The 23,613-nt window shown below is 44.8% G+C and overlaps 1 protein-coding gene across 1 annotated transcript in view; it reads right to left on the bottom strand.

Moving 5' to 3' along the window:
• Positions 1–23,613, bottom strand: part of LOC311516775 (collagen alpha-4(VI) chain-like) — a gene marked incomplete at its 5' end in the record, with an annotated part of 111,336 nt that overhangs the window by 83,042 nt on the left and 4,681 nt on the right. Inside the window, 7 exon segments of the mRNA XM_084621113.1 lie at positions 127–678; positions 1,993–2,173; positions 2,175–2,602; positions 3,362–3,967; positions 5,979–6,179; positions 6,182–6,565; positions 6,985–7,590. Of these exon segments, the coding sequence (XP_084477239.1) occupies positions 127–678; positions 1,993–2,173; positions 2,175–2,602; positions 3,362–3,967; positions 5,979–6,179; positions 6,182–6,565; positions 6,985–7,590 (2,958 nt within the window).

Consider the following 23,613-nt stretch of genomic DNA (forward strand, 5'->3'; position numbering starts at 1 on the left):
TCTTCAATATGCACCACATCTGTGCTGGACTAATGCAAATAGTAAATACTATTAATTATTATAATGAGCACATCCAGGTGCTGTCTACTTTCTAAGCGATTGGAGTGATTTAGGAAAACCTCTTACCTTCTGGGGAGCAGATATCCTGCACAATATCATGTTTGATGAGCTTTAAGGAATCAAAGTCATTCACAAAAAACATTCGCTCTTCTGTTCCTGCGATGTCTTTCAGTTCCTTTTTAACTGCATACCTGATGCCAATGGCATATATAACAATCCCTTCTTGTCTCAGCTCTTCTGCTGCCTTTGTCACCTGATCCTGGGATTCACCATCCGTAATGACTATCAGCATCTTGGGAACATTGTCCCTGGTGGCCTTTGCAAAAAGACTTTTCATATACCTTAAAGCATCTCCCGTATTGGTGCCAGCTCCTGACTGATGAATAACACGGACTGCTACCTTTACCTGATTCACACTGTCGTACTGGCTAATCACGAGTTCTGTTTGAGGAGTGCTTGCATACTGAACCACACCAAAGCGAACTCCATTGGCACTGACCTGGAACGTGCGGATCAACTCATTCATGAATACTTTCATGTCCTGGAAGTCATTTGGGAATATACTGCCAGACCCATCCATCAGGAAATAAATATCAGCTTCCTCTGTGTCTACACAACCTAATTGAGAGGAAGCAAAGGGAAAGGTGAAAGATCTTCCAATTACTGCAGTGCTACAGTATGGTTTAATAGCAATCACAAAAAAAATGCTGGCTATAATATTTAGTGTTGGAAAAATTACTACATTTTCTAAGCCAAGGGCAGACAAAAATCATAGGAGTCAGGATAACATATGGGGCCAAATTTTGCCTAATTTACACCCTGTACGCACATATAACTTAATCCAAGCACTTGGCATGTGGCCACAAGGTGTTCACAAGTGTTGCAGGACTTGCAATGCCAAAGTTCTCCAAGACGAGCAAGGCTATTGACAACCTATTGTCTGCATCAGTGTTCACCCAGATCCATGTGGATATATGTGTGCATTTTTGTGTATACAGGAGGACACACAACCAATTTTGTTTAACTTAAAACGTGGCTGCTAACACTGTAGCAAAGCACTCTTTCAATAGGATCGAGCCAGCTGTAAATCAATGCAGTACTTGTCCCACACAGTTGAATTATCTTTCAGCCACCACTAAGGCCCATTGCTTGGATCAAGGGGATACTGATCGTACCTCTGAGGATGATGGCGATGGTTTGGCACCCCAGAGGAGGCTTGGCCAACCCTGAGGGCTGACCTAAATTGTGCCCCTTCCTACCACAGCCCCTATTGGTGTTGCAGTGGCATGGAATAATTAGCGGGGAGGAACAGCCCAGCTCCTAACCCACACCTGTTCCTAACCCAATATGCCCCCAATGTCAGGGTCTCCTGCAGAGCTGGCTCTGTGCCTGGCAGAGAGGCCCTTGTATTGGTGGTATTCACTGGTGGTGAGCCTTAAACCCGCCCTACAGCATCCTTGCGTCAGCTGCATCACCATGCCTGTATATTTACCACTGCTGGTGGGTGGAGGGCAACAGTACATGTCCCCTGGCCATGACTTCCAAGGCATGGGACTCTGGAGATAAATAGGGTCTTCCAAGAGGTCAAAGGCAAAGGGGGATGATGTGAGAGGGCAGATGAACTCAACCCTCCTTCTCTGTGTAGATAGGGAGAAGATCCATGAAAGCTTCTTGAGTGGGAGGGAGTCCCCTCCTCACCCCAAGCTGTACATTCTGATATCACCACAAGTCTCATTTTTCAATGATAATGTAAAAAGAATATGACTGAATTCATGGCCCTGGATACTTTATTTGACAAAGATAGAGGGCCACAGTCTGCTCTCAGTTACACTGATGCAAATTCAGAGTATATCCTTGAAAGCCAATAGAGTTACTGAGTTTCCATCAATGAACCTGAGCAAGATTTTGGGCCGGATGTTATGTCTCTCTTACCTTCTTTCAGGGTCCGTGATCGCACTGGGACTACAAAGGTTTGTGACACAATCTCACTGCAAAGCTGTTTCTTTATTTTCCATTTAATATTTGACAGCTGCAGAAAAGATTCCAAGTTGGTGACGTGTTTCCTTGCGGGATACGATACAATTTTATCCAGCTGGCTACTCTCTGAGATATTCTTGGTGCCCAACTCCATGATGTCTCAGTTTAGAAGCAGGCTCATCAAAGTCATCGTAAGACTGGCCATCAGTGATAACCACAGCTAACTGCTGTACTCCTTGATTTTTCCTGCTACCTGCCTCTTGAGTCAAAACCTTCTTCCTCAGGAAATCTATGGCAGCACCAGTGTACGTACGCCCACCTCGATATGGCAGTTTTGTCAGGTAGTTCAAGATATCTGATTTGTCCTCAAACGTATCCAGGGTGAACTCTAGCCTTGGTTCATCATTGTACAACACCAAGCCAACTCTGATATTATTTGGGCCAATATCCAGAGCATTGACTATTTTGAGCAGAAAGGTCCTGGTCAGCTGGAAGTTTCTTAACCCAATTCTGCTGGATTCATCCACAAGAAATACAATGTCTGCTACAGATGCTCTGGAGCATAGTAAAAGCAAACTAATCAAAGGAAAAGGACGATAACAAGGTTACTGTAGGTTAGACTGCGGGATCACTGAAGGATACAATTGGGATAGTTTATTAAAAGAAACCAACAGCACAAATAATGAGCTAGATGGGAATGAAAGAGAAAACCAGCTCCAAAATCCTACAAACTTCAGAGAGTTCAGATTTAGATCTGAACTTCATGGTTCAGGCCCATTTTATAATGAGTCTGAATCAGATATTAAACAGATATAAAGGGATATTAAACTCCTTTTTGTCCAAATTATGGAGAAGTTTGCAGATTGAGTCTCTCTCGCAGTCAAACCAAGACACTTAATCACACTACCACAGGACTTTAGGGAAGTTCTTCTTTGGATCTGAATCTGGAGTTTCTTCCTACGGCCCATCTCGAGAAAAAAAAAGTGAACAGAAAAACACTGGGCAAAATCCTCCTCTTAGTCACAATGGGCCACCCCTCTGAAACCAATAATAGGAACTCCTGGGTGTAACTGAGAGCAGAATTTTACTGCATATAACCAGTGCAGGTAAGTATTAGCAACTTTATGTACACAGATACTGCATCCTTACTGCCATGTGGCTACCTCGGCGGTCCAATCTTTCGCAAGCACTAAATTCAGACATCTGCATTCTGCCCCCTTCTACCTAGTCATTTGATATTTCTCTTGTTTATGGGTGAATTATAGAGTTTCTCTTCCTACAAATGTATTCAAGCAGCTGTTTTCACTCTCGTGACATACTATACCTGCTGGCACTTTTGCATCTAGGGTGGAGTCATACTGTTGTTGAACTGATAATTCCAAAACATCAGTAATGTCCTGGTGCAGCTGACTGATGCCCTGCACTCCATTGACTTGGTAAACCAAGGGAGAGGTGGCTATCACCTCCATTTCTTCCCAGTCCGAATTTTGGACACCGACTGAGATGACTTTCACTCCGATCTCTTTCAGCTCCTCTGCAGCTTCTGCGACATCATCCTTTGATTTGGCAGAAGTGATGACCACTGCAAACTGGGGGGTGCCTTGGCTAATTCGGCTCCCAGCCTCTTCTTTGAAAAAGACTTTGTGCAGAAACTCCAGGGCACTTCCTGTCTGCAAAGGGCCCCCCAGGAATGTGACACGTCCTTGGATGTGATTGAGCATATCTTCCTTGCTCTTATAGGTGTTCAGTAAAAACTCCACATGGCCTTCCCTGCTGTACTGGGCTAGGCCGACCCTGTATTTGTCAGTCCCAACATCAAGCTGGTCAACAATTTGGTAAATGAAATTTTTTATTTGCTCGAAGGTAAAAGACCTCATATTCACAGAAGAGTCAACGAGAAAAATAATGTCAGCATAGTGCTTTGTAAATGCTGAAGAGAAAGAAAAAATGTGACAAATTAGTGAAAGGGGTGGCTGTCAAATTGGAATCAAGTCTGGATTTGAATTGTAAACAGAACTGAAATTGTAACTACTGCACTCATTGTTCTCTACTCTTTTAAATTGAGAATTCTACAGCCTATTGCGTGGATGGTGCTGAATTATGACGAAGTAACATTATATGACCATTGTTCCTGCAGCTCTCTGGAATAGACAAGCATCCCACGAAGCTATCCCTGTGAAAACTTCCATGGGGAAAAAAAATCCCATTTTTGACCAAATCTACATCTGACTATATTTATACATGTGGGACCCTAGACTTGCTCCCATTGAATCTTCCATTTACTTCTACAGGAGAAGGATTGAGCCACTGATCTTTATGCTCTGGGGCTTCCCGTTCTGTTAAATCACAGCTTGTATATCCATAGACCAAACTGCACTTCTACTTTTGTTATTGAGACATAATTTCCATTGAAGGAGTTTATCTAGCTAAGGCTAAGGCTACACTTACAGCAACATGCAGAGTATGGGCACAACACATGTAGCTGCACACTGAATTGAAAGGCAGGCTGCATCCACACTTGTTACTGTGGTGTGTATCTACACACTGCAGCGAAAGGCCTTTTCCCGCTGCCTCCTCTCTGCCAGAGCTCTTCTCCATTGCTGGAGGCTTTCACTGTCGCAGTGAAAGGCTCCAGCCACAGGGTGGCAGTGGGACACTGCACTGCTAAAAAAAGCTGTGTAGACATGGGAGGCGCTGCTTGGGCATGTGGAATACATACCCTGGGGGTTCAGGCATGCAGGCATCCTCTTCTACTCGCTTAAGCCATGCTTCACTGCCTGCATTGCTATTTATACCCATGCTACCTGAGAGTGCAGTGTCTTTACTCTACATTCTGCCGTAAGTGTAGCTGGACCCTAAGGGGCTTATATGAGCCCATCACTGTACTATCTGAGCTCTTTGCAATCTTTAATGTATTTATCCTCACAAGATTCCTCTGAGGTAGGGAAATGCTAACACCCCATTGTAAATACAGGGAACTGAGGCAAAGAGACTAAATGACTCGCCCATGGTCACACAGGCAGTCTGTGGCTGAGCAGGGAACAAAACCATTTTCTGAGTCCCAGGGTAATATCCTTGCAACTGGATCATCTTTCCTCTGTGATATTTTTTGTGAGGAAAAAAAATCCCTACTGAAATGTGATTTGCCATGGGAAACATCAAATGGACACAGAAGTTTTCATTTAGTATCACAATACTATTTCAAACTAAAAATTGTTTCATTTTAAACTGAAAAAATATTTTTTGTTTTTTCAAATTTGGGGGGAATCCCCTTATTTTTACTTTCCCTCCTTTTCCCCCTTTGGAAAAAGGAAGGGGAATTGAGAAAGTAGAGAAAAAAATGCTTTTCACACCTTTGACTGTTTAATCAACACTATGAAATGGTGTGAAAATATAGTTACTGCCCCCCTGGCCACACACACAAACACACACTTTGTTTTCCAAATTCTGGAAAACAGTACAGAAGTGTTGGACAGTGGAGAAACCCCAATCTCGAAATGAAAAACGTTGGGAAAATAACAAGTTTTCATTGAAAACTACATTGATTTTATTTAAAGAAAAAACGTCATCGGAAAATTCTCAACCAGTTCTAGTCAGATGGAATTTTAGCTATTTCACCTAATCTGTGAGCCTGAGCCTGATTTCACTTAAACCCTGACCTTGGAAAGCCCCTTAAGCATGTGCTTAACTTTCAAGTATAAACTTAAAACCCACTGACTTCAATGGAACTCACCTACATGCTACAATTTAAGTACAAGTTAAAGCTCCCCTCCTGAATAGAGATGCTTTCCTGAATTGGGGCCCAAATCAAGATTAACTCCATCAAAGCCAGTGGAGTTACACCAAGGTAAAACTTGTGTAAGTCAGATCAGAATCAGGATTGTTGCATTGGTACACCAAAAATGTCTGAAATGCCACCATTGTAAGGGCAAGTTATTTACCTTTAATCTGGCTCTCGACTGCAAAGCACATGGTTTGCAAAAGGCTTCTGGGGAGATCTTGAAGGAAATCAGAACTGTCAATACCAAACAGAAATTTATTTAAAGGCTTGTTGGCTACTTCCTGAAGCTCAGTTGAATCCTGGACATTGATTCCAACCACATAGACAGAGATGCCTCTGGCTTTCAATTTGTTGGCTGGATTTTGACCTCATCATTGGATTCCCCATTAGTGATCAAGATGACTACCTGGGGGACGTTTTCCAGAGCTCTGCTACCAGCAGACTCAGTGAAATACGTTGTCCTGACAAAATCCAGAGCTGTGCCTGTGTAACTCCCTCCGCTCTTATATGGCAAATTCTGTATCTGTTCCAGAATGTCACTTTTCAGTGAATATTGATTCAGCAAAAACACCTTGAAGGTCTCATTGCTGTACTGGGCCCGTCCAACCTGGATCTGATCGCTGCTCACATTAAGGCTTGAAAACAGGATGTAGAGGAAGTTCTTCACTTTCTGAAAGTTTTCTGGGCCAATACTTGTTGAAGTAGGCACTAAAAATACGATGTCAGCCAAGGTGGCTTTTGTGCAAACTACATGAGAAAGGTGACACAAAAAATTAAAAGGCAAGTTGTTTCATTTCTTTCACAGTTGTGAGCTATCTTCATCCTAAAGGATAAGTTGACTTCCCCCCTACCAACCAAAATTAAATGGTTTTCAAACTGATTTTTTATTTTTGATTCAACAAAGTAGGTTTGTGTTTAGAGTCTGCCAACCCACGGTGCTATTTTGGATATTTTAAGCTAAACAGATACTGTAGGAACTTGTCACAGTAAGTGTGTGTTCAAAGTTAGTTCCTCAGAGTGCCTGTATGAGGTAGAGAAAGGGATAAGGAAGATGCAATGAAGTTAAGACCCACGATTTGATTGCATGTCACAGTTTTAAACACTTCACCTATGAATATGAAAGAGAAAAGAGTGGGGGGGAGGAGAACAGGGGCTTGTGGACATACCTTGGGAGAAGTGGGTGATTTGGTTCACCTCTTCTACTGTGCTACAAAGCACCTGTAGCATATTATGAGAGATATCCTGCAGATCAGTGAAGTCTTCCACTTCATAGACGTGCTTGTCATCTGGATCACTAGCTATCTCTCGAAGCTCCTCCAAACTAGCATCTTTGATGCCAATGGCATACAGTGTGATGCCTGTATCCTTGACTTCCTTGGCTGGTTCTTGGATATTATCCTGAGCCTGCCCATCTGTTATCACCACTGCAATCTGGGGGACGCCTTCCTGCCTTCGACTTCCAACAGTTTCCTCGAAGTGATTCTCCAGCATGAACCGTAAGCTCTCCCCGGTTTTTGTGCCCCCTCCTTTGTAGTGTAATGCTTGTATCTTCTCTAAGATGGCTTCCTTGCAGTTGTAAGTGCTCAAGAAGAACTCAGTGTGTGGAGCATCGCTATACTGAATCAGACCTATCCGGATTTTATCTTCCCCAACATCAAAGCTGCTGACCATGATGTACAAGAAGTCTTGCATCCTTCTGAAGTTCTCTTTTCCTATACTCCAGGATCCATCCACGAGGAATACAACGTCTGCAACAGAAGCTTTCCTGCAGACTGAAGAAACATAACTTTTTTCAGTTCTTACTGGATGTATTATCTAATATTACAATCTCAGTTCTTGTTTGCTTCCTGGGGAAAATAAGGCTACTTAAAGTAAAAATTCAGTAAAAAGCCACCACTCCTGCCTGTTGAAATTCCAGCTATCAGTTTGCCTGAAAACCCTACATACTGAAGCCAGTGGTCATGGATAAAGAAAAGGAGTACTTGTGGCACCTTAGAGACTAACCAATTTATTTGAGCATGAGCTTTCGTGAGCTACAGCTCACTTCATCGGATGCATGCCGTGGAAACTGCAGCAGACTTTATTTATACACAGAGAATATGAAAAAATACCTCCTCCCACCCCACTGTCCTGCTGGTAATAGCTTATCTAAAGTGATCATCAGGTGGGCCATTTCCAGCACAAATCCAGGTTTTCTCACCCTCCACCCCCCCACACAGACTCACTCTCCTGCTGGTAATAGCTCATCCAAAGTGACCATTCTCCCTACAATGTGCATAATTAAGGTGGGCCATTTCCAGCACAAATCCAGGTTTTCTCACATCCCCCCCCACCCCCATACACACACAAACTCACTCTCCTGCTGGTAATAGCTCATCCAAACTGACCACTCTCCAAGTTTAAATCCAAGTTAAACCAGAACATCGGGGGGGGGGGGGTAGGAAAAAACAAGAGGAAATAGGCGACCTTGCATAATGACTTAGCCACTCCCAGTCTCTATTTAAGCCTAAATTAATAGTATCCAATTTGCAAATGAATTCCAATTCAGCAGTTTCTCGCTGGAGTCTGGATTTGAAGTTTTTTTGTTTTAAGATAGCGACCTTCATGTCTGTGATTGCGTGACCAGAGAGATTGAAGTGTTCTCCGACTGGTTTATGAATGTTATAATTCTTGACATCTGATTTGTGTCCATTTATTCTTTTACGTAGAGACTGTCCAGTTTGACCAATGTACATGGCAGAGGGGCATTGCTGGCACATGATGGCATATATCACATTGGTGGATGTGCAGGTATACGAGCCTCTGATAGTGTGGCTGATGTTATTAGGCCCTGTGATGGTGTCCCCTGAATAGATATGTGAGCACAATTGGCAACGGGCTTTGTTGCAAGGATAAGTTGTGCAAGTTCCTGGAATCACAAGAATGCAAAGGGATGATGCAATGTGCGTTTGCAGGTCCATTCTTATGAACAGACAGGATATTGAAATTCACACATACCTGACTTACTTATCTGGCCTGGTCACAAGAACAGATGGTAAAGTATGCACATGCATGCCTGTTGATATATGTACTTAAGCATCTTCCACCACAATGCCCAGCACTTGTGGTTTGGTGATGGTGTGTTGTCTTACTGCAGTTTTAGATCACAGGGAAAGTTACTCACATGTGTTTTATGGGCCCAATACTACAATCATTTACTACGAGGCATAGTGTTTATTAGCATGGGACTAAGGGCTTGTCTACACAGCAGGGTAATGCACACAGTCTGACAGTGTGACTTCTAAAGCGTTTCAAACAGTACTATGATAAAATGCACTAGAAAACCTTTAGTGCCCACTAGCTGGGACCACACAGACCAACTAATGTGCAACACACCAGTGCACTTCAGAAATCACACCCCAGAGTGTGCATTACCCCAACAGGTAGACAAGCCTTTAGTCATATTGACTTAAACAGGAGTAAGCACTATGTCATGCAATAAATACTTGCAGTATTAGGGCCCTGGGTTTTTAGTCATTCCAAAATGGCATGTTACCACCACCTGGCAAAAGGGTAAAATGGTTATGACCCCCTGAATTGTTAAACATAAGGAAGATGGCCTGCATACAGACAGATTGCCTTCCTCAATTCTTCTATCTTCCAAAAGGGCTAAAGAGTTGATTACAATAGTCAAAATGTTGGAGTGCTTATAACTTATCTAGAGTTGATAAGCAGCCTTGCAATTAGCAATCAGTACTAGATCTGAACTGCATGTGTTGATGGAATAATAGGCAAAGCTGGCATGAGTCTACTCCCAAATATAAATATGCTAATTGTCAGCTATTGCATGCTCATTTGTTTTTAGTAATAAGATTTTTCCCTAAATTTTGAAAGCACTGAACATCAGTACGCTTGAACCAAAAACAAACAAAAACCCCAAAAAGAAAAAGAAACACCACTAAACCATTTGCCTTAAATTTAATTCTGTAAAATTGTCTTTAATATCCTAATGCAAACGTACTCCTGGTGAAATTATGTTGCAAGAGCTGTCTGGAATTACACAAAGAATTAAATGGCACCGGGGGTTGTATTTTTACATATATTTGAATGGATAAGAAGCACAAAGCCCAATCCTGCTTCCATTAAAGGCAAAGGGAGCTTTGCTGATGACCCCAATGGGAACAGGAGCAGGCTCATGCTGTATTACCAGTTGTCTGGTCAGGGAAGCAAAATTTGGCTGCAAAAAGAAGTGTTTTCTGGTTGTCCATTCTGAAAGCCTCCATAGAGAAAAAGAAAATAAAGCCATGAGAAACATACAGAACTTCTGCCTGATAAAGAAGTTGTTAGTCTTGAAAAAGAAAGTTACTAAAGCATCTTAATGAATTTAAGGACATTAGCTCATGTGATGTTTCCTAGCTGTGTACAGGACTGCAATGTACTTCACCATGCCTTGATCTTTCAAAATGCTCCCATCCACCATATGGACATTTGCATTCAGATGCAGACAGATTGATACTGGAATGAATATAGATAATCTGATAACCTCACTGGATCAGGAATAGTCAAATCCAATACATATAATTTGAAGGGACTCATACAAATCAGTGCCGACTCAGCAAATATTCCTATTCCCATTCCTGTTGTCAAGTTTACATTTTAAATACTATGAACAGTATTTTATCTTCATATTTTCCTCACTCACTATAGGAAATAAAGTGTTTGATCCTGGAGTGGATGAGAGTTAGGCTACTGACTTGAATGGGAACATGATCATAGAATCATAGAATCATAGAATATCAGGGTTGGAAGGGACCCCAGAAGGTCATCTAGTCCAACCCCCTATTAAGCCAAAATGAACTGGTGCTGATGTATGCGTACTCAATGAGCTTTTGTTGCTGTACGAATCAAAACCTACCTTGAGCTAGGGTTAAGATGTTCAAAGATGAATAGGGGCTTAAAAATTAAGAAAAATGGGAGTTGTGTCCCTAAATCCCTCGTTTGGCTTTGAAAATCTCAACCATATGGCTGTTAAATATTCAGATGTTACTTGGTGGCCTTTGGTTAAAACGGTCATCAATTAATAAAACAATAATGAATTTAGAAATGGAATACACCGATAGAGATAAGACCAACAGTAACACAAACTGACATTACTGAATCCATGAGCAAATGCCACAAGTATGCTCATCCCAATTCAATGTTCAATTCCCATCTCCTTTCCACCTAGGGTTGCCAGGTGGAACGACCGGTTGAAAAGGGACCCCGGCAGCTCCGGTCAGCAACGCTGAGCGATCCCTTAAAAGTCCGGTTGGCGGGGCTGGCAGCCTCCCTACATGGTTCCACGCAGCTCCCGGAAGTGGTGACATGTCTCTCTGGCTCCAAGGCACAGTGGTGGCCAGGGGGCTCCGCACGCTGCCCCACCCCTAACTCCACAGCTCCAATTGGCCAGGAACTGCAGCCAATGGAAGCTGCGGGGGCGGCACCTGCACGCAGAGGCAGTACATTCCACACAGAGCCACACAGAGCTGCCCCTATGCCTAGGAGCCAAGGGACATGTTGCCGCTTCCAGGGAGGCCCCTGAGGTAAGCACCACCCAGAGCCCATACCCCGCACCTCCTCCCGCACCCCACCCTCCTGCCCCAGCCCTGAGCCCCCTCCCTCGCCCAAACTCCCTTCCGGAGCCTGAACCCTCACCCTGCATCTCAAACTCCTACCCCAGCCCTGAGCCCCCTCCTACACTCTGAAACCCTCATTTCTGGCCCCAACCAGGAACCTGCACCCCCAGCCCAGAGCCTGTACCGCTTCCTACACCTCAACTCCTTGCCTCATCCCAGAGGCCCCTCCCACACTCTGAACCCCTCAGATTCATAGATTCATAGATATTTAGGCCAGAAGGGACCATTATGATCATCTAGTCTGACCTCCTGCACAATGCAGGCCACAGAATTTCACCCACCACTCCTAAAAAAGACCTCACACCTATATCTGTGCTATTGAAGTCCTCAAATTGTAGTTTGAAGACCTCAAGGAGCAGAGAATCCTCCAGCAAGTGACCCGTGCCCCATGCTACAGAGGAAGGCGAAAAACCTCCAGGGCCTTCCAATCTGCCCTGGAGGAAAATTCCTTCCCGACCCCAAATATGGCGATCAGCTAAACCCTGAGCATATGGGCAAGATTCATCAGCCAGATACTACAGAAAATTCTTTCCCGGGTAACTTGGATCTTACCCCATCTAAAAACCCATCACAGGCCATTGGGCCTATTTACCATGAATATTTAATTACCAAAACCATGTTATCCCATCATACCATCTCCTCCATAAACTTATCGAGTTTAATCTTAAAGCAAGATAGATCTTTTGCCCCCACTACTTCCCTCGGAAGGTTATTCCAAAACTTCATTCCTCTGATGGTTAGAAACCTTCGTCTAATTTCTAATCTAAATTTCCTAGTGGCCAGTTTATATCCATTTGTTCTTGTGTCCACATTGGTACTGAGTTTAAATAATTCCTCTCCTTCTCTGGTATTTATCCCTCTGATATATTTATAGAGAGCAATCATATCTCCCCTCAACCTTCTTTTAGTTAGGCTAAACAAGCCCAAGCTCCCTGAGTCTCCTTTCATAAGACAAGTTTTCCATTCCTCGGATCATCCTAGTAGCCCTTCTCTGTACCTGTTCCAGTTTGAATTCATCCTTCTTAAACATGGGAGACCAGAACTGCACACAGTATTCCAGGTGAGGTCTCACCAGTGCCTTATATAACGGTACTAAAACCTCCTTATCCCTACTGGAAATACCTCTCCTGATGCATCCCAAGACGACATTAGCTTTTTTCACAGCCATATCACATTGGCAGCTCATAGTCATCCTATGATCAACCAATACTCCAAGGTCCTTTTCCTCCTCCGTTACTTCTAGTTGATGCGTCCCTAGCTTATAACTAAAATTCTTGTTATTAATCCCTAAATGCATGACCTTACACTTCTCACTATTCAATTTCAGCCTATTACTATTACTCCAGTTTACAAGGTCATCCAGATCCTCCTGTAGGGTATCCCTGTCCTTCTCTAAATTAGCAATACCTCCCAGCTTTGTATCATCTGCAAACTTTATTAGCACACTCCCACTTTTTGTGCCCAGGTCAGTAATAAAAAGATTAAATAAGATTGGTCCCAAAACTGATCCTTGAGGAACTCCACTGGTAACCTCCCTCCAACTTGACAGTTCACCTTTCAGTAGGACCCGTTGTAGTCTCCCCTTTAACCAATTCCCTATCCACCTTTCAATTTTCCTATTGATGCCCATCTTATCCAATTTAACTAATAATTCCCCATGTGGCACAGTATCAAACGCCTTACTAAAATCTAAGTAAATTAGATCCACTGCGTTTCCTTTATCTAAAAAATCTGTTACTCTCTCAAAGAAGGAGATCAGGTTGGTTTGGCACGATCTACCTTTTGTAAAACCATGTTGTATTATGTCCCATTTACCATTGACTTCAATGTCCTTAACTACCTTCTCCTTCAAAATTTTTTCCAAGACCTTGCATACTACAGATGTCAAACTAACAGGCCTATAATTACTTGGATCACTTTTTTCCCCTTTCTTAAAAATAGGAACTATGTTAGCAATTCTCCAATCATACGGTACAACCCCTGAGTTTACAGATTCATTAAAAATTCTTGCTAATGGGCTTGCAATTTCTTGTGCCAATTCTTTTAATATTCTTGGATGAAGATTATCTGGGCCCCCCGATTTAGTCCCATTAAGCTGTTTGAGTTTCGCTTCTACCTCAGATATGGTGATGTCTACCTCCATATCCTCATTCCCATTTATCATGCTACCATTATCCCTAAGATCCTCTTTAGTCTTATTAAAGACTGAGGCAAAGTATTTGTTTAGATATTGGGCCATGCCTAGATTATCCTTGACCTCCACTCCATCCTCAGTTTTTAGCGGTCCCACTTCTTCTTTCTTTGTTTTCTTCCTATTTATATGACTATAGAACCTTTTACTATTGGTTTTAATTCCCTTTGCAAGGTCCAACTCTACTTGACTTTTAGCCTGTCTCACTTTATCCCTACATATTCTGACCTCAATAAGGTAGCTTTCCTTACTGATCCCTCCCTTCTTCCACTCCCTATATGCTTTCTGCTTTTTCTTAATTATCTCTCTAAGATGCTTGCTCATCCAGCTTGGTCTACAACTCCTGCCTATGAATTTTTTCCCCTTTCTTGGGATGCAGGCTTCCGATAGCTTCTGCAGCTTTAATTTAAAATAATCCCAGGCCTCCTCTACCTTTAAACCCATAAATTCTTCAGTCCAATCCACTTCCCTAACTAATTTCCTTAATTTTTGAAAGTCAGCCCTTTTGAAATCAAAAACCCTAGTTGCAGATTTATTTTTGTTAATCCTTCCATTCAGTTTGAACTGAATTAGCTCATGATCACTTGAGCCAAGATTATCCCCTACAACCATTTCCTCTATGAGGTCCTCATTACTCACCAAGACCAAATCTAAAATGGCATCCCCTCTAGTCGGTTCAGCAACTACTTGCTGAAGGAATCCATCAGCTATCGCATCTAGGAAAATCTGAGCCCTATTATTATTACTAGCACTCGTCCTCCAGTCTATATCTGGGAAGTTAAAGTCTCCCATGATCACACAGTTTCCATTAGTATTTACTTTATTAAAAACATTAAAAAGGGCTCTATCCATATCCAAATTAGATCCCGGCGGTCTATAGCACACCCCAAGCACTGTCCCAGGGGAGGCTCTAATAGTTTTCTTCCCCAATTTAATTGTTGCCCAGACAGACTCAGTCATATCCATTTCATCGCTTCTTATTTCTTTACATTCTATCTCATCATTGATATACAGTGCTACTCCACCACCTTTACCTTTATTTCGGTCTTTCCTAAACAGCACATACCCTTCAATACCTGTAGCCCAGTCATGACTACTATTCCACCAGGTCTCTGTTATACCTATAATATCTGGTTTCACTTCCTGCACCAGTAACTCTAGTTCCTCCATTTTGTTACCTAGGCTCCTTGCATTAGTGTACAAACATCTTAATTTTTGCTGTTTGGCCTCACTCACATTCTGTACCCTATTAGGCACGGTTATTTTACTACCAGTATAACCTATTAGACTTGTATCTACACTGCCCTTCCTCCTACCTACAGCTGTATCCACTCTTACTTCATTTTCTTTCCACTCTATGCTAAATTCTGGCGTGGAGATTACCTGGACATCTCCCAACCATCTCCCCCAAATTCCTAGTTTAAACTCTCTTAATCAGTTGTGCCAGCCTCCATCCTAGAAGTCTATTTCCTTCCCTACTCAGATGAAGTCCATCCCGAGAGAACTGTCCTCTATCCATGAATGCCTCCCAATGGCCATACATCCCAAAGCCCTCCTTATAGCACCACTGCCTAAGCCATCTATTGACAGTCATAATCTTGTCACACCTTTGTTGCCCTTCTCTAGGAACAGGCAGAATCCCACTAAAGATCACCTGAGCCTCAATTTCCTTAAGCGTCCTCCCCAGCCTAGCATAGTCTCCCTTAATACTTTCCAGCGAGAATCTAGCCGTATCATTTGTTCCCACATGAAGGATAATTAAGGGATTCTTTCCCGCTCCCTTTAGAATCCTTTTCAACCTCAGGTCTACATCCCGTATCTTAGCACCTGGAAGACAGCACACCCTCCTATTTTCTGGATCAGCTCTGGTTACAGGCCTATCTATTCTTCTCAGTAAAGAGTCCCCAATCACATAGACCTGCCTTTTCCTAGTGACGGTGCTATTCTCCAGTCTATCCCCTGTTCCCTCAGCTCCACCCCAAGCCTGTAGCCTCCTCCTGCACCCCAAATCCCTCATCCCCAGCCCCACCCCAGAGCCCGCCCCCAACCCTCTGCCCCAACCCAGAGCCCCCTCCCACACCCTGAATCCCTCCATTTCTGGCCCCACCCTGAAGCCCACACCCACAGCCGGAGCCCTCACCCCCTCCTGCATCCCAACCTCCTGCCCCAGCCCGGTAAAAATGAGCGAGTGAATGACGATGGGGGAGGGCAAGCAACAGAAGAAGGGGAGGATAAAGTGAGGGGGGTGGGGCCATGGAGAAGGGGCAGGGCAGGGGCAGGGGAAGCATGTTCCGTTTTGTGCGATTAGAACATTGGCAACCCTATTTCCACCCTCTTTCCTGACTCATGGAAAGCACAAGTTTGAGCCACGTATTCAGCATAGGCAATGGAAATTGTTGGAATGGGCAGAGAGACTTCTTTTTAAAAGTGTTTTAGCTTGTGTAAACTATGTGACAACAACCTATTGACCAGAAGAAAAAGAAACGTTGAACCACAGCAACGAAGCCCAGGCTCGTCTCTTTCTGCAAGCTCAGATGGGAAGATTTCATATGTTGTTTTTGTGACATGGCTGAAGAGCCGCTTCTGCTCTTTCTGACTGGTTCCCAGCTGCCCTTCAAAAGCGGCCTGCTCTCTAAGGGTATGTCTACACTACGGAATAAGGTCGAATTTATAGAAGTCGGTTTTTTAGAAATCGGTTTTATATATTCGAGTGTGTGTGTCCCCACAGAAAATGCTCTAAGTGCATTAAGTGCATTAACTCGGCGGAGTGCTTCCACAGTACCGAGGCTAGAGTCGACTTCCGGAGCGTTGCACTGTGGGTAGCTATCCCACAGTTCCCGCAGTCTCCGCTGCCCATTGGAATTCTGGGTTGAGATCCCAATGCCTGATGGGGCTAAAACATTGTCGCGGGTGGTTCTGGGTACATATCGTCAGGCCCCCGTTCCCTCCCTCCCTCCCTCCGTGAAAGCAAGGGCAGACAATCGTTTCGCGCCTTTTTTCCTGAGTTACCTGTGCAGACGCCATACCACAGCAAGCATGGAGCCCGCTCAGGTAACTGTCACCCTATGTCTCCTGGGTGCTGGCAGACGCGGTACGGCTTTGCTACACAGTAGCAGCAACCCCTTGCCTTGTGGTAGCAGACGGTACAGTACGACTGGTAGCCGTCATCGTCATGTCCGAGGTGCTCCTGGCCACGTCGGCTGGGAGCGCCTGGGCAGACATGGGTGCAGGGACTAAATTTGGAGTGACTTGACCAGGTCATTCTCTTTAGTCCTGCAGTCAGTCCTATTGAACCGTCTTATGGTGAGCGGGCAGGCGATACGGACTGCTAGCAGTCGTACTGTACCATCTTCTGCCAGGCAGGCAGGAGATGAGGATTGCTAGCAGTCGTACTGTACCATCTTCTGCCGAGCAGCCATGAGATGTGGATGGCATGCAGTCCTTCTGCAACGTCTGCTGCCAGCCAAAGATGTAAAAGATAGATGGAGTGGATCAAAACAAGAAATAGACCAGATTTGTTTTGTACTCATTTGCTTCCCCCCCTCCCCTGTCTAGGGGACTCATTCTTCTAGGTCACACTGCAGTCACTCACAGAGAAGGTGCAGCAAGGTAAATCTAGCCATGTATCAATCAGAGGCCAGGCTAATCTTCTTGTTCCAATAAGAACGATAACTTAGGTGCACCATTTCTTATTGGAACCCTCCGTGAAGTCCTGCCTGAAATACTCCTTGATGTAAAGACACCCCCTTTGTTGATTTTAGCTCCCTGAAGCCAACCCTGTAAGCCGTGTCATCAGTCGCCCCTCCCTCCGTCAGAGCAACGGCAGACAATCGTTCCGCGCCTTTTTTCTGTGCGAACGCCATACCAAGGCAAGCATGGAGGCCGCTCAGCTCACTTTGGCAATTAGGAGCACATTAAACACCACACGCATTATCCAGCAGTATATGCAGCACCAGAACCTGGCAAAGCGATACCGGGCGAGGAGGCGACGTCAGCGCGGTCATGTGAGTGATCAGGACATGGACACAGATTTCTCTGAAAGCATGGGCCCTGCCAATGCATGCATCATGGTGCGAATGGGGCAGGTTCATGCTGTGGAACGCCGATTCTGGGCTCGGGAAACAAGCACAGACTGGTGGGACCGCATAGTGTTGCGGGTCTGGGACGATTCCCAGTGGCTGCGAAACTTTCGCATGCGTAAGGGCACTTTCATGGAACTTTGTGACTTGCTTTCCCCTGCCCTGAGGCGCATGAATACCAAGATGAGAGCAGCCCTCACAGTTGAGAAGCGAGTGGCGATAGCCCTGTGGAAGCTTGCAACGCCAGACAGCTACCGGTCAGTTGGGAATCAATTTGGAGTGGGCAAATCTACTGTGGGGGCTGCTGTGATGCAAGTAGCCAACGCAATCAAAGATCTGCTGATATCAAGGGTAGTGACCCTGGGAAATGTGCAGGTCATAGTGGATGGCTTTGCTGCAATGGGATTCCCTAACTGTGGTGGGGCCATAGACGGAACCCATATCCCTATCTCGGCACCGGAGCACCAAGCCGCTGAGTACATAAACCGCAAGGGGTACTTTTCGATAGTGCTGCAAGCTCTGGTGGATCACAAGGGACGTTTCACCAACATCAACGTGGGATGGCCGGGAAAGGTGCATGATGCTCGCATCTTCAGGAACTCTGGTCTGTTTCAAAAGCTGCAGGAAGGGACTTTCTTCCCAGACCAGAAAATAACTGTTGGGGATGTTGAAATGCCTATATGTATCCTTGGGGACCCAGCCTACCCCTTAATGCCATGGCTCATGAAGCCGTACACAGGCAGCCTGGACAGTAGTCAGGAGCTGTTCAACTACAGGCTGAGCAAGTGCAGAATGGTGGTAGAATGTGCATTTGGACGTTTAAAGGCGCGCTGGCGCAGTTTACTGACTCGCTTAGACCTCAGCGAAACCAATATTCCTACTATTATTACTGCTTGCTGTGTGCTCCACAATATCTGTGAGAGTAAGGGGGAGACGTTTATGGCGGGGTGGGAGGTTGAGGCAAATCGCCTGGCTGCTGGTTACGCGCAGCCAGACACCAGGGCGGTTAGAAGAGCACAGGAGGGCGCGGTACGCATCAGAGAAGCTTTGAAAACCAGTTTCATGACTGGCCAGGCTACGGTGTGAAAGTTCTGTTTGTTTCTCCTTGATGAAACCCCCCGCCCCTTGGTTCACTCTACTTCCCTGTAAGCTAACCACCCGCCCCTCCTCCCTTCAATCATCTCTTGCAGAGGCAATAAAGTCATTGTTGCTTCACATTCATACATTCTTTATTCATTCATCACACAAATAGGGGGATGACTACCAAGGTAGCCCAGGAGGGGTGGTGGAGGAGGGAAGGAAAATGCCACACAGCACTTTAAGCACAGCACTTTAAAAGTTTACAACTTTAAAATTTATTGAATGACAGCCTTCTTTTTTTGGGGCAATCCTCTGTGGTGGAGTGGCTGGTTGGCCGGAGGCCCCCCCACCGCGTTCTTGGGCATCTGGGTGTGGAGGCTATGGAACTTGGGGAGGAGGGCGGTCGGTTACAGAGGGGCAGCAGTGGCAGTCTGTGCTCCAGCTGCCTTTGCTGCAGCTCAACCATACACTGGAGCATACTGGTTTGGTCCTGCAGCAGCCTCAGCATTGAATCCTGCCTCCTCTCATCATGCTGCCGCCACATTTGAGCTTCAGCCCTGTCTTCAGCCCGCCACTTACTCTCTTCAGCCCGCCACCTCTCCTCCCGGTCATTTTGTGCTTTCCTGCACTCTGACATTATCTGCCTCCACGCATTCGTCTGTGCTCTGTCAGTGTGGGAGGACAGCATGAGCTCGGAGAACATTTCATCACGAGTGCGTTTTTTTTTCTTTCTAAGCTTCACTAGCCTCTGGGAAGGAGAAGATCCTGTGATCATTGAAACACATGCAGCTGGTGGAGAAAAAAAAAGGGACAGCGGTATTTAAAAAGACACATTTTATAAAATAGTGGCTACACTCTTTCAGGGTAAACCTTGCTGTTAACATTACATACATAGCACATGTGCTTTCGTTACAAGGTCGCATTTTGCCTCCTCCCACCGCGTGACTACCCCCTCAACCTTTCCCCCTCCCTGTGGCTAACAGCGGGGAACATTTCTGTTTAGCCACAGGCAAACAGCCCAGCAGGAATGGGCTCCTCTGAGTGTCCCCTGAAGAAAAGCACTCTATTTCAACCAGGTGACCATGAATTATATCTCACTCTCCTGAGGATAGCACAGAGAGATAAAGAACGGATGTTGTTTGAATGCCAGCAAACATACACTGCAATGCTTTGTTCTACAATGATTCCCAAGTACGTGTTACTGGCCTGGAGTGGTAAAGTGTCCTACCATGAAGGACGCAATAAGGCTGCCCTCCCCAGAAACCTTCTGCAAAGGCTTTAGGACTACATCTAGGAGAACCGCAAATGCCAGGGCAAAGTAATCCTTTCACATGCTTGCTTTTAAACCATGTATAGTATTTTAAAAGGTACACTCACCAGAGGTCCCTTCTCCGCCTGCTGGGTCCAGGAGGCAGCCTTGGGTGGGTTCGGGGGGTACTGGCTCCAGGTCTAGGGTGAGAAACAGTTCCTGGCTGTCGGGAAAACCGGTTTCTCCACTTGCTTGCTGTGAGCTATCTACAACCTCCTCATCATCATCATCATCTTCGTCCCCAAAACCTGCTTCCGTATTGCCTCCATCTCCATTGAAGGAGTCAAACAACACGGCTGGGGTAGTGGTGGCTGAACCCCCTAAAATGGCATGCAGCTCATCATAGAAGCGGCATGTTTGGGGCTCTGACCCAGAGCGGCTGTTCACCTCTCTGGTTTTCTGGTAGGCTTGCCTCAGCTCCTTCAGTTTCACGCGGCACTGCTTCGGGTCCCTGTTATGGCATCTGTCCTTCATGCCCTGGGAGATTTTCACAAAGGTTTTGGCATTTCGAAAACTGGAACGGAGTTCTGATAGCACGGATTCCTCTCCCCAAACAGCGATCAGATCCCGTACCTCCCGTTCGGTCCATGCTGGAGCTCTTTTGCGATTCTGGGACTCCATCATGGTCACCTGTGCTGATGAGCTCTGCATGGTCACCTGCAGCTTGCCACGCTGGCCAAACAGGAAATGAGATTCAAAAGTTCGCGGTTCTTTTCCTGTCTACCTGGCCAGTGCATCTGAGTTGAGAGTGCTGTCCAGAGCGGTCATAATGGAGCACTCTGGGATAGCTCCCGGAGGCCAATACCATCGAATTGTGTCCACAGTACCCCAAATTCGAGCCGGCAACGTCGATTTAAGCGCTAATCCACTTGTCGGGGTGGAGTAAGGAAATCGATTTTAAGAGCCCTTTAAGTCGAAATAAAGGGCTTCATTGTGTGGACCAGTGCAGGTTTACATCAATTTAACGCTGCTAAATTCGACCTAAAGTCCTAGTGTAGACCAGGGCTAATACTCCCCTCAAGGTCTGGCCAGGATCAGAACTGAACTCCACAGTACAAAGCACAGAACGTTAGCAGATGGAAGAAAATATATTTGGTAAACATTAGGAATAAAAGGGCTGGATGGCCCTCTGTGCTGACAGGGGCAGAGGGGAGCCAGGTGGGTTGGTTCTGTGCAGAGGAGGGAATGAGAAAATGAGGTATGGTGACTATTAATTCTATGGCCTGTGTTATGTAGGAGACCAGATTAGATGGATCCAAATGTCCCTTCTGGTGTTTAAATTCTACGAATATATGAGCTCCAGATCATGATTGCCTGCTGCATCAGAGGCCTGTCAAAGGCCCTCCAACCCCTAGGTGTTCGGGCTCTGCAAGTCAAGAGAGAGGGGTGGGGGTTAATGGCTTCCATGTTTACTCTCCTCCAGATCCTGTAGGCAGCTTAACATATATTATTCACACACAAGTTAATGCTGCTCATTATCTCAGGCTTCCCCATGGCTTCTCAAGCACAACTCCTGGGCAAAGCAGTCAATAGCAGCACAAAGCAGTCAATAGCAGCAAGAACCATGTTCAGGGAGGGGCAGAGGAATAGCTCATTACAGAGGTCAGGCCTTCCCTGCAAAATCCCCCTGATCTGCAAAGATGGGAGAGGAGTTTCCCACAGACACCTGGACTCCTCCAGCTTGGATCCCTTGGTCTGAGCACTTCCATTGCCCCCAAGCCCTTCCACTTTTAGGGGAGCAGTAGAATGAAACTCCACAAGCTGAGCAGCACGAAGCTTTCTGGACCCTCTGTCCCCCTCCCTCAGTTTTTCTGCAGAAGAGTATAACATGGCCCAAATCAGTGCCTGAGGTAAAAATGTAGCTCTGTGCTTTACTGTCATTTTCAAATTGCTTTTTCTGAATGCTACCTCCCCTACGACTTAAACTTCTTTGCTAAGATGAATTTTAAAATTTAAATACATTATCCTATGAGTTGGGAAGAAAACTATATAAAGTAAATAAAATGCATTTCAGAATCGTCTTAATAAGACAAAACAGTTCTACTGATGCTGTAACCAGGGTCCCAGGGAAGCCAGCTGAGGTCACTCCATTAGGGTGAACTGCAAGGCATGGGGTAGACAATCCCCAAAGCTGGTGGATATTACAATACATAGGTTTACCAAGCCAGCACAAAACAGCTTCTGTATTACCTCACTGGTTACTCAGAAGTCAACACAACAGTTCCCTTAAAGTAACCCAGCCTTGGGCCTCCACATAGGCACCCAAGTCAGATATGATGAGGATTAATGAAAATCTTATTTCGTCATATAAAAAGGGTTCTACCAATCCCAAAGGATCTGACACGTGTTACACTTTGTATAAGATTCATTGCAATTATATAACAGTGGTATAAATAATGATTTGTATGGTTATATTTTAATTAGACAACGTCACACCCCCAACACGAGATTGGTGTAGAAAGGCACAATTAGAGCTCCTGGATACAACTTAAAGACCTTCCAACATTGACATGAGCTGTGTTTATACTGAATTCCTTGCAATGCCAAATTATTGATGCATGCTTTGGCCCAAGTTAAAAGCTTAGTCCATACTTTGTGAAACACTTTAGTGATTCCAGGGTTTGGTCTATGTGTTGACTTAACATAGCCATTAAAGTTCTTCAGAGAGCACTTACTCTGGCATTCAGCCATGAAGGCTGTGCAGTGTTGTACCTCAGTTTCCCTGAGCACAGCAGTTCAAGCTTGTAGCGGTTTTTTTGTTGTGGAAAGTTTTAGGATTGTGTACAGGCATTAGATGTGATACCTCAGCATTATTAGGCCTTTTAATACAAAGTGTGTTCTTGTTGAACCAAGCAGCATAATCATAAGGGTTTCTATTATGTACCACTCTTAACATGTTCAAGGGTTTTTCCAAAAGACCATGCATATTGTACATTTTTACAGTTTTTGGTATCAGCAACAAGTTAGTTCCACTCATTAGCAATAACATCAGTTCTATCACAAGTGTACATTTACAATTATTTTTGTGATGCCAAGCCTTTTGTTTAGATAAATTATTTTTTAGATCAGCTTGTTTAATATCCCTTTTGAACTTTTGTAGCTTTTTCTTTATCTTAGGGTTTTCCTTAACATAGGCTCCAATTTAACCAGTTTTGGGGGGTTTTGGTATTTTAGAGATGAGTGAGGCAAGTCTGTAAGGGCACATTGCCTTTCAATGGTTAACTTGCCTTTCTTTTTTCCCTTGTTAGCCAGGTAACTTGCATGGACACCATGCCTTAAAGTGACAGAACCATTTTCTATCATTATGTTTGAACTACAGTTTTCCTGCTTTTCAACTACCGATTTATCATAGAATCATAGAATCATAGAATATCAGGGTTGGAAGGGACCCCAGAAGGTCATCTAGTCCAACCCCCTGCTCAAAGCAGGACCAATTCCCAGTTAAATCATCCCAGCCAGGGCTTTGTCATGCCTGACCTTAA

Source organism: Lepidochelys olivacea (assembly GCF_965140295.1).
Source record: "Lepidochelys olivacea isolate rLepOli2 genome assembly, chromosome: 2".
Lineage (NCBI taxonomy): Eukaryota > Metazoa > Chordata > Testudines > Cheloniidae > Lepidochelys > Lepidochelys olivacea.